Genomic DNA, 15,630 nt, shown 5'->3' with positions numbered 1-15,630 from the left:
TGACCCTAGTGGCAATCGTTTCTTGTTGAATAATAATAAAATCTATATTTTAAAACACAGGGAAATTCAAATTAAATGCACAGTGAAATACCACCACATAATAGCGCAGATTAGAATGTTTTAAGGTGATAATACCTAGTGTTGGTGAGAATATGGAACAACTAGACTCCTCCTCATTCATTGCTGGTGAGATTGTGAAATGGTAGAATCATTTTGGAAGGCTGTTTTACAGTTTCTTATAAAACTAAACATACATTTACCGTAAGAGCCAGAAATTCTGTTCCTAATCAATTCTGTACGTACTCAAGAGAAATATAAATACATGTCCACACAAAGACATGTACACAAATTTATTCATAATAGCTAAAATCTGGAAATCAAATGTCCATCAACAGGTAAATGGATAAACAAATTAGGGTGTATCCATAGTGATAACAGAATGATATGGAATGAAATGCTATGTGGCAATAAAGAGAAATCAATTAATGACAAATGCAACAGCATGGATGAATTATGCTAAGCAAAAAAAAAAATCGGAGCCCAAAGCATACATATTATAAGATTCCATTTCTAAACTTTAGAAGAGGTCAATTTAATCTACACTGACAGATTATCAGAGGTTGTGTGGTGCTCAGGTAGGGAAGATTGAACGGGAAGGGGCAGAAGGACAATTTTGGGGGCAGATAGAAATATTCTGTATCTTAATTGTGGTGATGATTACATGAGTATACGAATGTGTCATTATACATTGAAATATAGATTTAAATGAGCAGAATGTATTGTGTGTAAACTACACTTCCATAAAGTTGATTTTTTTCAAAATAGTATCTTTGAAATAAACTCCAATTTCTGTTTGTCTTATTTTTTATTCTTTTACCCATAATGATGAAGTAATATGTCTGATTATTCTAAAAACATCATGAAAAGAAAAAATATATATATTTAGAAGCAATAACTGAGACCAGATGGTTTCCTGTTCTTTCAGGAGTTAAGACATTATTAACAGTATTGCTTTATATGTCTATAAAGAGCCTTATCTCTGTGTACATTGATATTATGCATCTATAAAATACCACTTTATGGCAGTAGCTGTACTTTACAAATCTCTTTTTACATGGCTTAACTGTTCACGCTGACATGCAGACTCTGTTATCCATCCCTCCCAATTCTGAAATTAGGAGGCTTTGGCTCACCAGCTCCAACGCAAAAACTGCACCCCAGTTCAGGAATCCACTGTCAGAATGACTCTGCCCTGTATTCCCCAAGGAGGGAGGGCTTGGGAATTCTGAGCAGCTGGAAGGATGCCTGTGAAAAGATGTCCCCATCTCTGCTTTTTTTAGGGGCAGTGGGCAAGATAGAATAGGACTGCCAGATGGCTACAACTCATTACTGCCTGGCAGCAGTCAGGGTGAAATGAGAGTAAATTAATCAGCATTCAGGAGGAATGAATGGCAAAGGGGCCATGTGTATTGATGCTATTTTAGCGCAAGTCAAATTAAACCTGTAGGACTGACAACATGCATTAATCTCCCTATTGCCTCCAGTAGCTGTGCAAATGAGCTCTTAGTTTCTTTATACAAACAGCTGTTATTTTCCTGGTACCACCTTGGCAAAAAGTTCTAGTAATGGCCTGGTAGTTTACCCCTAGTGATTAATATAGACTTATGCATTATACTGACTCCACTAACGAAGGAACCTGTGTTTTAGCAGTGAATCCCTAAACTGCCGCTCTCCGACAGAAAGCAAGGCTTCTGCAAAATGATAGACTTATCAGTCATCTGCAGACTCCTAGACTTAAATGAACACTGGCTTTGCTGTTTGGATATAGCAGAAATCACAAGGATTTTTTTTTTCCTAAAAGGAAATAGAAATAAAATTATGAGGTTTTTTTTTTTTAAAAAAAAGAAAATTCAGATTTATACTTCAAAAGTTATCTATAAATCTGTGTAATGGCATTATGCTGGATTATTTTCTCTAATAGGTATGTTTAAGCATAATACTATATTGCAGGAAAAGGCTAACTCCTGATTAAAACAACAGCAACAACAAATCAGTTGATGATATCAAGTTAAATTTAATTCCTGCTCAGGTAAAGCTTGTTTCTGACGTAGAATCTGCAGCACCACTTTCACTACCTCCCCCTAAGTTAGAAGTGCCTTTCAGATCCTCTGAATAGTCAGAGAGACTGATGAGAAGGGGGCAATATCCTCCTGAAATTATGGCAAGAAGCAGAAAATAGAGAATTTAGAGCAAGGTTCTCTGGTACTTCTCTCAGGCTTTATCCTTCTGGAACATTTCTCTTCTTACCCAGCAGTGGTTTCCAGGTACTGCAAGTCTGAAGCTTATAAATTTTGAAGTCCCTATTTCAGAGGAAAGAATCCAAAATTGCAAACACAAAATACACAAAATACTGTATGAAAGTGAATATTTACACAGGCTGAGAGAAGTAATAAATTAAAAATTACAGATTTTAAATGCTGATTTTTTTTTTCTTTTTTGCTTTTTTGGGCTGCACCCACGGCGTATGGAAGTTCCCATGCTAGGGGCCAAATTGGAGCTACAGCTACCGGCCTAGACGACAGCCACAGCAAGGGGGATCCGAGCTATATCTGTGACCTATACCACAGTTCACAGCAACATGAGAGCCCCAACTTACTGAGAGGAGCCAAGGATCGAACCTGCACCCTCATGGACACTAGTCAGATTTCTTTCTGCTGTGCCACAATGGGAACTCCAAGCTGACCAATTTTTGTTTTACATTCTGGAGCTTCTGTTAGTCCTTCAGTTTTTAATTTTGACCTCTACTGGGAAGTTTCCTTCTTTGCATATTTGAATTTTGGTATAATCCATCATTTTGAAATACACATAAATACTCTGAAATGAAGTCATTCCGAGAGGAATGAAACGTGATTTTAAATTGCTATTATATTATATCATGCTATATAACCATATCATGAAGTTTCCCATATATTATATATGTTGCACTTTCATAAGTGCATCTAGTTTTGTTATCGGAACATAGGTTTCTTCAGGTCCCAATTCAGTGCTCTCTTTTGGCCAAAACGGCCACACTTCATCAAGACAAGATCTGTCATACACACTAAAATGTAACCCAATACTACAGAAGCTGTAAAATGCGCAATGTCACACAAAGATGCATTGCTATTTGTAGCATTACTGCTGACAGTTTTCATCCTCAGACATGGAAGTTCTGACAAATTCCATTTTACTCAGTTAACACAAAATGTATACTATTTCTGTAACTGTATACACTGCAGGAGAGAACTTTCATTTTGACTGAGCGTGAGTGACAATCCCAACATCCATTTATAATTCTACATGCATGTGGTTTGGAAGAATTTTCCAGAGCAGCTTCTGGCTCCATACATTTCAAATCTTCTTTCACCCCCATCTCCCATATACGTGTGAAGCTGAGTGCATAGGACATGTTCAAATTGTGATATGACTTTGGCCCTTGAAAATTTGGGTCACAATACCGAGAATTATAGCATGGGATTGGCATGTGTACTCCTGGGAGTCATTCCTGCACTGTGACAGCTAACTATAACTCCACTGTATACAGAATTGAGTACAAACCACATAAACATCCCACTAACCTTAATTAACTGTGTCCCTAATGCATCTTCCCCCACACCTGTTCCCCAAATTTCCATGGCTGCTGCAATACATCCTGACACAAGGAGTGTGACAGAAGAGAACCTGAATGGAAAGAAACTGCCCTTATCAACTGCAATTAATGCATCTTTCATCTGCAAACTTTACAAAAACTATGACTGGTGTATGTAGCTTCAGTATCCTTCCCTTTGTCTTGGAAGGGTCCATGCAAATGAGGGGTGCCAAAATTTAAACTTCATCAGTTCAAATTATCATAAATCAATTCTGTTCTTATGTCTTATTTTATAAATGTGTTGATTGACCAACGTGCAATGAGTGAAGGGAGAGAAAAGCTGAACTCAACAGAACTTCCATCGCCGATGCTTCAAATCGGTTCAAGCAACAAATAGCTTTTAGTGTGTCAAAGTGCCCTCCTCCCCTAGAGACCCTAGAGAGCAAATATTCACCCCTATACACTTCCCAGAGAGCCACCCTCTCTGGTTGCAGCCTATTGTTAGTCACCAGAAACATCTGATTTGTATTCCCAACCCAGATAAGAAAAGGAATCTGTGTCAAGTGGGCCTATTGCAATGGTCATTTTCCTATGAACAAAATAACCCTGCAAAGAGTTTCATGAATGAGATGAGATCATTTTCCTATGAGCAAAATAACTTTGTAAAGTAGGATGGGCTGATACTTGGAGAATTTAATGAATCAGACAATGTTGGTGCTTCTTGATTTGCTGGGGCCAGCCTGTGCTAGCACTAGTTACAAAGAATAAAATAAAATCAAAAACAAACAAACAAAAAAACCACATAATTTCTTAGGATATTTATTTCCTATCCGCTGTTTCCTATATGTATCTTAGGGGAGGGCATTATGTTCAGAGCCCCTGGGCAGATCTCCTTACCTAGTGGCCCAGATCCAAAGCGTGTTCTGCAGACCCTCATCTCCTGATACTCTCCTGGCGAAAAGGACTCAATGGTCCAGTAAATCTGGGGCAGACTCATGCTCTTTCCCTCTTGGGGATTTACAATGCACCTACCAAATTCAAGGCTCTAAGAAACCTCATGGTAAAGAAATCTACTTATTGTGGAATTCTCTACATTTTATTTAACCATTTTCCAAGCAATGTCTAATAAAATGTGGTAGAATTAGTTTCATAGGCCATACTGTGGGTATATTTTCTTGAACTATAGTCAGTGTTGTCATGTTTTTAGAACAATGTCTCAAAAGCATATTTTCTACTACTTTTCCTTTTTCTCAATGAGTTCCAGCCACAGTAGGTCTACTTCTATATCTCCTCTCATGCCCAAAACATCCTGTCTCGGGAAGTTAGTGCTTGCCTGGAACTCTGTTCCTCCAAATATGCACATGGCTCCGTCTTTCGTTCCATTCAAGTCTCTGATCAAAAGTCAGCTTTTCAGAGAAATCTGTAATGGACTGAATTGTGTGTCCCACCAAAATTCATATGTTGAAGCCCTGACCCCCAATATGAGTATATTTGAAGACAGAGCCATTTAAGGAGGTGATTAATGATAAATGAGATCATAAGGATGGGACCTTAATCCAATAAGGGTTGGTGTCCTTATAAGAAGAGGAAGAGACACCAGGACTGCTGGAGCACAGAGAAGGACCCATCTGAGGACACAGCCATCTACAAGCCAAAGGGAGAGGTCTCAACAGAAACCAACCCTTAGTCTTGGATGTCTCGTCTTCAGAACTGTGAGAAAATTACTTTCTGTTTTTTAAGCCACCCGGCCTGTAGGATTTTGTTACAGCATCTCTAGCAGGCTAATACACCTTTCCTGACCACCCATCGAAAATGAGCACTTCCTATTAGTCTCTTCTCTCCTTGTCCTCCTTTTTTTTCCCCTGCAGAGCACATATCACAGTTTGACACTATGTATGTATCATAAGAGGTTGAGAGCCAATAGAATATTGTGGATAAGTGTTCGGGCATTGGGTTCAAATCCCAACTCTGCCACTTTCTAGTGATGTGATTGATAGATTATGAAAACCCCATGAGTTTTTTCATTTGTAAATGGCGATGACAGATGTTGTTCTAAGATTGCAATGAGATAGAACATGGGAAGTGTCTACACTACTACCTGGAACAAGGCACTCATTCAATACCTCTTACCTACTATTGCTTATGGCTTGTCTGCCCCACATGAATGTAAGTTCCATAAGGGCAGGGGCTTTGTCTTAACCATGGTCATGTTCACAGCCCCAAATCAGTGCCTTCACGGCACATGTCAAGCCCTCAATGAATATTTGTTATATGAAATATGAATAAATGAAGGTCTGTGGATCTTTTCTCCAAGTCTACAAAGAATTTAAATTATTTTCCCTGCCATGTGTATCCTTTTTACTGAATAAGCACCTTATAACCTACTGCTGCCACATGATTTCAGAGCCCTTATTTTTGTATTGCCTGTAACCCTAGTGCCAAGTGATACTACTTAATTGATAAGGGCTAATGAGCCAAGTTCAAAGGGCAGTTTAAAAGGGCAGAGAATATAGGTTTTCCTATCCAAAGGCCCACACTGGAGCAGTCATTTACAGAGAGTGAAGCTTCGTCGGCAAAACATCACCCATGTAATTAAATCAGAGCACTGCATTTAAAATTGGTTAGTTTCGTTTCTACTTAATTTTTTTGTATTGGTTTGCAGCTCCAGATATCAGTCAATGGCACTTTAGCACATTTCCCTGATGGACTTCAGAATCTTCACTGCTCTGTGGCCTGCCATTGGAGTGAGTCACTCTTTATGGCTTCTTCAGATGAAGGCAGAATCCAAACTAGAGGCCTGGTGGGTTTGGTATCACCTTCCATAGGTCACACCTATCTAAAAAAGATCTTTTTTGTGCACCTGTCACTAAGAGTGTAATGGTGTAAAGTAGTTCCCCATTTGTATCACACTTTCCATGATACGAATGAGTATTCCCACTACATGGTAAAAAGCGAGGTAAAGAATTCGCTGTCGTTGCAGTAGAAGGTTGCACACTCTTTGGAACCCCACCCCAAATTCTGGTCCCTCAAATAAATAGACCAGGGTTTCCAAATCTCCATCTTTCTCCTTGTGAGGCCTATTAAACATAACCCAAGCAGCCAGTTTGAGTTTGGAAAAGAGCTTCTGCTGATAAAAGTTCTCAAGCACTAGAGGACATTGAACAAATTCTAGTGTCCAGTTTTCTAAAAGTTCTCAGGGATGCAGTATTTTTCATAATTAAGATAACCTTTACTACTAGCAGCAAATCATCAGAAATTGAAACTTGAAAAGCAATACCCTTTGCAAGAGCATAAAAATATGAAACACTTTGGGATAAATCTGATGGGAATCCAGTTACTGTTCATTGCTTAGGAAGCCAGCTAAGCATCCCACAGACTTTCCTCATTCTTATGATTTTATAGATTAGGGTGCTGACTTTATAGCTGGGACTAAGGCTCTGCAGGGCATGCAAAACCCTTGATGGAAGCATTCAGGAGGCACTGACAGCCACACGTCCCTAGTAGCATCTGCCAGCCACTCAGCAAGGCAGGCACCAAGTAGCAATGGGAGACAGGGCAAGAACATGAGAAGAAAAATGAACCCAAGAAATGGACTGTCTATTCCCCTCTCCCGATTTCCTAAATTCTCCAGAAGACCTTTCAATGTAGAAATGATTTCAGTTGGTTTTAGTTCAATAGACCAGTATTTCACATTTTTTTTCCCCCAATGCAGTCAATGGCAACTCAAGTCCGTCCACCAGCCCATATCAACATGGTCTATTGCCCTTTTCGTCTTTTCCCAGAAACTTGGTCCTTACCACACTGCCCACATCACTGTCATTCCAGGGGCACCCTCTACTGTTAATGCTGGGCCACAGGAAGGCGTAAGCAGGAGACAGCGGAAGTGCCAGCTACTAAAGTAACAAGCAAAACCTGATGTGTCCCTGGGAGAAGGAACTGGGATCATGTGACCTTCCATTCTTTCGCTCTATCCTGTGGCCCTTCTCGTTCTGTGGCTGCCTCCACTCTCGGAAGGCAGGTACCATGGCTTAGTCTGTTGTACACCCAGCTTCCAGTCAAGAGGCTGGGTTGTAGTAGAATTAAATATATGTTGAATAACTGAATAAACTAGGGTACTTCTCAGAAAAGCACTCAGAGCGGGACATATTAGGCAATGTCTTTACCTATGGAAAGACTGTTGTTTCTCCTTCCTCAATATTAGTTGTGTCAATTGTGCAGGAAGGAAAATTCACTTTTTTCCAGACACAGATACATTAACATGGCTCTTAAGTAATTTTTTTCTCTGAAATTTAGAAAATGTAGGAAAAGTTCTTGCTACGGCTGGGACTATTTGGGTGGGATATGTATAACAACCACGTTTGCTTGAAGGCAGGTCCTTTTCACATCAGATACACTGAATACAAAGAAATCAGGGTCACCAGGATGACCACCTGGTGTCACCCCCAACCTCCCCAGATAAATCCTCATCTCTGGAGTAGCCCTGGGGGGGATCGCCTTTCAATTCCTCTATACTTTGCAGCTGAGTTACAGAGTAACCTGCGCAATCCTCTCAGAATTCATGGGGCTGTTTAAATAGAGCAAAGTCCACAAAAAGTTCCACTGGGACGTGCAGAGCAAAGGCCAGGGCCCCAGAGGAAAACAAGGGCGGACTCTGAGCAGAGCTGCCCTCATCGGGAGCCGGGTGTCTGTGGGATTGGCGATGAGCCCCGTGCTGCGGGAGTTCCTGAGGGAGCTCCCAGGCTGGTTCCTGCTCGCGGGGGTCTTCCTGCCTGTGACTTTGCTGCTCCTCCTTCTCATCGCCTATTTCAGGATCAAACTGATGGAGGGTGAGTGAGAAGCCACACAGGGCAGGGGTTAGAGGTCCTTTCCCACGGCACACATTTGGAAACGAGTCAATGTACTGTCTGTTTTTCTGGAAGGCTTGGAGCTACACATCTTTTAGACACATGGGTGCTTCTCAGGGTATCTTTGTTGGTGAACATGACAAGGTTGGATCCTTCCAGCAGCGTGGATGGGGCTAGGCTCAAAGACCTGCCATGGGGACCCCTTAACAACATCCCTTCACAGACAGCTGAACCATAAATCAGCAATTTGGACACGTGATGGCTTGTCTCTGTCCCTTGGGACAACAGACTCACAAACATTACAACAGGTTTCACATCTGCCCTCTCCACCTGACAGATGTGTGTGTGCCTGTGAGTGTGTGCACACAGGCTTGCTTCTCATCCTCTGAACTTCTAATAGGGAAAAATACTGAACGTTGTGCTAGCACATAGTGTTTGGCAAATGTCAAGCCCTAATAGATATTTTATGGCTTGGTGTGAACTTTGCATGAAACTGCAGTCTTCAGACGCAAAAATAAAATAAAATAAGATAAATAAAATAAAATAAAATAAAAAATCCACCCTCCCCACAAACATACGAAAGGCAAAAAAGCTCAGAAAGCTTAAAGCAATTGGGCAGCTGGGTCTTGGATTGAGACTGTTTATTCTGCTGTGATGGAAATGAATGAAACTGCACTGCGACTTGATTGACTAAGTGTTAATAACATAACCAGCAAATGTTAGATGACTATGAGGTTAATAGCTCTTTTAGCAACATCAACCAAACCCAGTAATAGTTCTTAAGTTGGATGATGTATTAAAGTCCTAAAAGAGCAACTTTGAAAACCCCTCCTCAAATGATCCTTTGCTTCTATTTCCCACCTCTCCCAGCTGGGATCTGTGCATCCTTTTTTTGGAGTCATTCCTGATTACGTTTGCCACACAAACTTAGACTAGGCATGTTTTCATTTTATGTGGATCTGATCCCTTTCGTTCCATATTTTCCTTTCTTCTTTAAAAAAAAAAAAAAAAAAAAACCCTCTATTAACATGCAGCTTTTATAGTTCCTGGAGTTCCTGGAGTGGTGCAGTGGAAACGAATCCAACTAGGAACCATGAGGTTGTAGGTTCCATCCCTGGCCTTGCTCAGTGGGTTAAGGATCTGGCATTACTATGAGCTATGATGTAGGTTGCAGATGCAGCTCGGATCTGATATTGCTGTGGCTGTGGCATAGGCTGACAGCTGTAGCTCCGATTCGACCCCTAGCCGGAATATCCATGTCCTGCAGGTTTGGCCCTAAAAAGCCAAAATAATAATAATAATAATAATAAAATTATAGTTCTTCCTGTAACTGTTTTCCTAAGGGCAAGTAGTAATATCTTTTCTCCAGTGTGAGGGCAAATGAGATCACTTGGCCCCAAATAAAATATCAGCAATTTGAATCTCTATCTAGCAGCTCCCACTTAAAACTATAAACAGATGGTCACATGTCATGTCATTAATCTTCCAACCAGAATGATGGCGAGTGTAATCATTCCTATTTTGCTCCTGCAAAGAAGGGGGCCTTGAGGGATTAACTGGTATGTTCACAGAACCCCAGAGTCCTGCATCCTGAAACAGAAAATCATCTTTGTGCCTCACACGTCCTAGTCTGTCAGGCAAGAGAGGCATTTTTAGCTGTGATGGAAAGCATGCAGAGGTATTGTAATCATTCCACATTAATCCCTACACTTCAAGCCTTAGGAGGTAATGGTGCATGTAAATTTAATTAGAATGTAGAGAGCATCAATTTTCTCGCCAAGGAAGAAAGAAAATTCTCTCACATCCTGCCCTCTTCAATCTGTGTCAGTTGCCTTGAGTAGCTCTTGACGGAGACGTCTGTGTCTCGAACGTCCCACCGCCAAACCCTTCATCATCCACCGCCAGGGACATTTCATTCCTCCTCAGGATGTTTTGATTATCTCATCTCCCCAAGTCCTGAGATTCCCAAACTGCTACTTTTGGTGCCCCTCAAAATACCATCACGCTGATCAAGAACGAACTGCTTGCTGAAATAACCAACACTGCTGAAAATAGTCACTATGGAAAAGAAATTGTGTTTACGGAATGCTTGAAAGGTTTTTTTTTTTTTTTGTCTTTTTGCCTTTTCTAGGGCTGCTTCTAGCAGCATATGGAGGTTCCCAGGCTAGGGGTCTAATCGGAGCTGTATCCACCAGCCTACACCACAGCCACAGCAACGTGGCATCTGAGCTGTGTCTTCGACCTGACACCACAGCTCACCGAAATGCTGGATCCTTAACCCACTGAGTGAGGTCAGGGATTGAACCTGCGTCCTCATGGATACTAGTCCACTGAGCCATGATGAGAACTCCTATGTATGTTTTTGTCATCAGTAATCAAAACAGTAACAGATAAGTATTTAGAAAAATCAGAGTAAGTTAAGGGTTAGCAGAGTGAAATTGTGAAGATCTCAGACTGCAAAGTCAAACCAAATGGGCCTTTAAATTGAAACCAAATTCCAGATCTGTAGCAATGGTCACACTAATTCACCCCCCTTGAAGTTTATTGTTTCTATAAACTAGAAATAATGGCAGGACAAATCTGTAGGGTTGGTATGGGGATTAAGCAAGAAGATACATGCAAGGTTCTTAGCAGTGCCTCTTCTGAACAACTACTAGTCGTCCTGACCCCTGCTGACATAAACTCTAAGAAGGCAGTGTTTGTGTCATTATAATAATAGCTATCATTAAAATATACACGGTAGGATTTCCTGTGGCGCAGTGGGCTAAGGATCTGGCATTGTCACTGTAGCATCTTGGGTCACTGCTGTGGCGCAAGTTCAATCCCCACCCTGGGAACTTCCACAGCCAAAAACCATATTTTTACCTAGTAGCCATTATTAAAATTAAAGATAAAATCATTTATCTTTATTTTAAAACAAAATTAATGATTTGAAATTAATAATTAAGGAATAACCCAAAGTCACTCACCTAGAAGCTGGTAGCCATGGGGTTTGAACTCTGGCTGTCTGGCTCCAGAGCTATCCCTCTCAGCCAAAACCCTACTCCTGGAGTACTATACACAGAGCATATGTTCAGCAGGTATCCTTTTGACCAAGGCAAATAAACTTATCACCAACCTGAGTGCCAGCTGTGGGAGAATTTAAACAAGTCTAGGATTTTGCAAAAGTTTTAAGAGGATTTGATTCGTCTCTTTCTATAACAGGGGTTATTATTGATGCTGGCGATTCCTCGGCATACAGACATAGCTCTGAGTCAAGGAGATTACATTTCATCTGTGGCCCAACAAGGAAAACTTCATTGCCTGCAGAATACTCTGCAATTAAAATTTTCACGGCCACCTGCCTAAACTTACCTGTCCGATCACTCGGCACCCTCCTTCATAGAGCCGTGAAAATGAAATGATAACCAAATTGCAAGCTGTTTCAGGAGGATAAATTAGTTGCCTCGCTCTTTGCACTCTGCCTGGCACAGACATTTGATTTCCTGGATAGATAATTCAGTGACGAATGATGTTTCCTCTTGGTCTTTCTCTCCTAGTTTTCCATTTTCCAGCTCTCTTATTTCAATATCATATGCAGGTTACACATTTTCACTTGTATCCTGGCTTTTCATTCAAAGCCCCTGTTATGCAGTTAGCCTTTGGTAATTAAGAACAAAAGGGAAGAAATTACTTAAATGTCCTGGGCCATCTCAAGTAACACCTTGGAACAAGATAATCTATGTGGAAAGGCAGTGAAACTGAGCGGCTGAGAATGTGGGCTCTGGAATTAGTCTGCCTTGGATGGAATCCTGAATCCATCAGTTTCTATGATCTTGTGCAAATTGCTTCTTCTTCTTTTTTTTTTTTTTGTCTTTTTTTTAGGGCTGCACTTGAGGCATATGAAGTTTCCCAGGCTGGGTCTAACCGGAGCTACAGCTGCCGGCCTACGACACAGGCACAGCAACGCAGGATCCGAGCTATGTCTGCGACCTACACCACAGCTCATGGCAACGCCAGATCCTTAACCCACTGAGCAAGGCCAGGGATCAAACCCAACTCCTCATGGCTCCTAGTTGGGCTCGTTAACCTTTGAGCCACTAAGGGAACTCCAAATTGCTTCATTTTGACTTCTCTATGCCTCCATTTGCTCATCTGTAAAGTAAGAATAATAATGGTGACTACAACATAATTTCATTGCAAAAATTAAATGAGAGGATGCAAAGGGCTTTTCTTTTCTTTCTTTCTTTTTTTTTTTTCCAAGGACCATCACCTGCGGCATATGTAAGTTCCCGGGCTAGGGGTGGAATCAGAGCTACAGATGCTGTCCTATGCCACAGCCACAGCATGCGGGATCCAAGCTGTGTCTGCTACCTACACCACAGCTCGCAGCAATGCCAGATCCCCAACCCACTGAGCAAGACCAGGGATTTAACCCGCATCCTCCTGGATACTAGTCAGATTCATTACCCGCTGCACCACAACCGGAACTCCCCAAAGAGCTTTTCATGGTGTTTGGCACAGAAGTGATCAACAAACATTAGCTGTTAAATTTTGAGGCTCCTGTAACCAAAGACCTGTTAACCATCCAATGCATATGTACCCCCTCATCTGAGATGACAGGCAATGTGGAAGCAGAGAAGTATCCAGGTCAAGAAATGTGCATGTGTCTTGGAGTATATGGCATATAAATTGCCTGGCAAGGAATAAATTGGTTGGATTTGACTTGGGGGCAAAAAAGAACATTTTCAGGTTCAATTCTATAAATATGCATTATTTCCTATGAGACTATAAGGAATCTGGTCTCTGGCATGGATAATTTAATTAATAATACTTCTGATAATAAACTTTAAGAGTAAAAATTGTTTCAGTTATGCATGTTGGTGGCATTCAGGAAGAGAGATGTACTTTTTTTTTTTTAATGTAACCAGAAGATCTCAAAGGATACTTGTCAGGATCTCAGAGCTAAGAATCAAATTTACTACTGACAGAGAGGTAACAGGTGAAGCTACAGAACAGCTAAGAATACACAGAAAGATGATGCAAAACAAAGGCCAAAGGGAGGAGAATGATTGGGGGTGGGGGTCATGGAAAGGGGCCTTGTATCAAATATTACAGAGGAAGGGAACTGGTGCCACCAGATTTAGTAATTAGGACATCATTGATAAGTCAATATTTTAGTATAGTAGCTATATCTGAAGTTATATTTTAAGGGGTTGACGAGTGTATAAATGGTGAAAAGCTGAAACTCACTTTTCAGGAAATGATGCCAAAAGGTAAAAAGGAGACTAGTTTGACTTGTCTGAAGACTACAAACACCCAAATTCATCTTTGGCGGGGAGGAGCAGGAACAGAAACCCTTATTTCCATATCCCCAGACCTTGGATTAGAGACATGTATAATAAATGCTTATTCAATGAGGGCATCTTAACTTGAAATCAACAATCTACTGATTACAAAATATACTTAGCATGTAACAACTTTTGTTACAGTGGCAATGTGCCTCCTCTAACTAGGACTGTTCTTTAGAAATAAGCATTTAGATGGGGCGGGGGGGCAGTGGTGAGGAGGGGAGGAGAGACCTTGCACTGGGCATGCTGTGATGACTATGGCTTCTGTAACTTGCCACCAGGGTAGAAGTGCTGGCCAACCACCCCTTAGGACTTGTAAATGACCTGTGGCACTCGGCTGCTCTCAGAGCACTAACTGTCATTCTTCCTTTCAGTTAATGAAGAACTGTCACAGACTCCCAATCGCCAACACAATCATGAGGCTGGCTCTTCCCTGAACCAGAGAAAGAAATGGACGTGACTGTTGGGGACTGATCAATGGCTAAAGCACAGTACGTTTCTACTGTCAGAGAGCCACGGTCACTGGCTTAGCAAATAAAGTAGGTTAATAAACCAGAACCACAGCAAAACAGGAAGAATACTAAGATGCTTGCTCTGAACCATATTGGAAAGTGGCAGCTATTATCCAAGAGGAAGGCTATGAGATTCAGCTTAAATAGCAGTTCTTCAGAGAGTCCCAAGAAAGTAAGATTTGTTGGATATTCTCTATGAACTGGACGTGTTGTAACTTTTTAATTTTTATAGGACCATGTCTGCTCTGAAGGGCATTATTTTCAAATAAAATAAAATTCTTAAAATAAAATTCTTAAGTGTCATTATTATATAATCCCGTGGAAGCCCACATTATTGGAGGTGGAGGAAACTCTGGTAGAGATCAAATGAATACCCAAGGATGAATGCCTATGGATTCCTGCTAAGTTCCTACTTCCTCCTCTTGCAGCTCAGCAATGCTTAAATGACACTTTTTCAGGCATTATTTCTGGTTCTTGGACTGCTTCTTGCCTTTTCCCAGTTGCTGTCACAAGTCCACTGTCACTGTGGGACCCCACAAAACAAGCAGTCTCCTGATACTAGGTATGGGTCACCGTGAAAGTAGCTTTCAGTGTGACACAACTTGGAAATACTGGCAATTTGGTGGAAAAAGGACACAATATCCATGGAACTCAGGGAGAATAATAACTCAAGACTTTGCCTCTAAAACCGAAACATCGGGGAGATGTTTTTAACTATAGAAAGAAGTCAACATTTCACTAACAGATTTCTTCTTTCGGTGGGAACTCCAAAGGGCCAGCATAGATAACCGACAAGAAACATTTAATTCAAAGTAGTTGTTCAAATAGTTTGTAATTACTACTGTGTTCTTCAGTTTTCTACTTAACAAAAGATACTTACATCTAAGTGTAAGTCTGGTTACATTCTAATGTTGGCATATGAATCTAACAGGCTATTTATTAGACTGATTATAAAATATAAGTTCCAGTAAGAAATGCACAGACTTCTGTCGTGTCATACGAACTTGCAAAAGATCCCACAGACGACTCAAAGCAAGAATGCAAATATCCAACACCAGATAATTTCTGTTCACTCCCCCCGACCCTAAAATTCTTTATATGTATCCAGTGAGTTTTTAGCCTTCATTCTCACTTCTTGCATAATATAAAACTCACTGTTCAACTGGAGACACTCATTTCCATGGTTTATTGCATTTGATTACAATGGAAATGTCTGCTGGGGCTTCCAGACCGAGGTAATTTAGAATAACAGTGTGCGTGCCATATGGAAGAAATAACAATATTCTCGAAGTTCTGGGAGGGATCTCTTTTTATCC

At 40.9% G+C, this 15,630-nt stretch overlaps 1 protein-coding gene across 1 annotated transcript in view; it reads left to right on the top strand.

The window, feature by feature from the left end:
* Window positions 1-14,432, top strand: part of SMLR1 (small leucine rich protein 1) — a 69,932-nt gene extending 55,500 nt beyond the window's left edge. The window contains exons 2-4 of the mRNA XM_047769128.1: window positions 7,411-7,491; window positions 8,205-8,454; window positions 14,177-14,432. Coding sequence (XP_047625084.1) covers window positions 7,411-7,491; window positions 8,205-8,454; window positions 14,177-14,262 — 417 coding nt within the window. The 3' untranslated portion in view covers window positions 14,263-14,432. The remainder of the gene's footprint in view (window positions 1-7,410; window positions 7,492-8,204; window positions 8,455-14,176) is intronic.
* Window positions 14,433-15,630: the final 1,198 nt, after the last annotated feature.

This window comes from Phacochoerus africanus, chromosome 2, assembly GCF_016906955.1.
Source record: "Phacochoerus africanus isolate WHEZ1 chromosome 2, ROS_Pafr_v1, whole genome shotgun sequence".
Classification (NCBI taxonomy): Eukaryota; Metazoa; Chordata; class Mammalia; order Artiodactyla; family Suidae; genus Phacochoerus; species Phacochoerus africanus.
The sequence above is the reverse complement of the archived record's forward strand: the minus strand, read 5'-3'. Positions and strand labels throughout refer to the sequence as shown.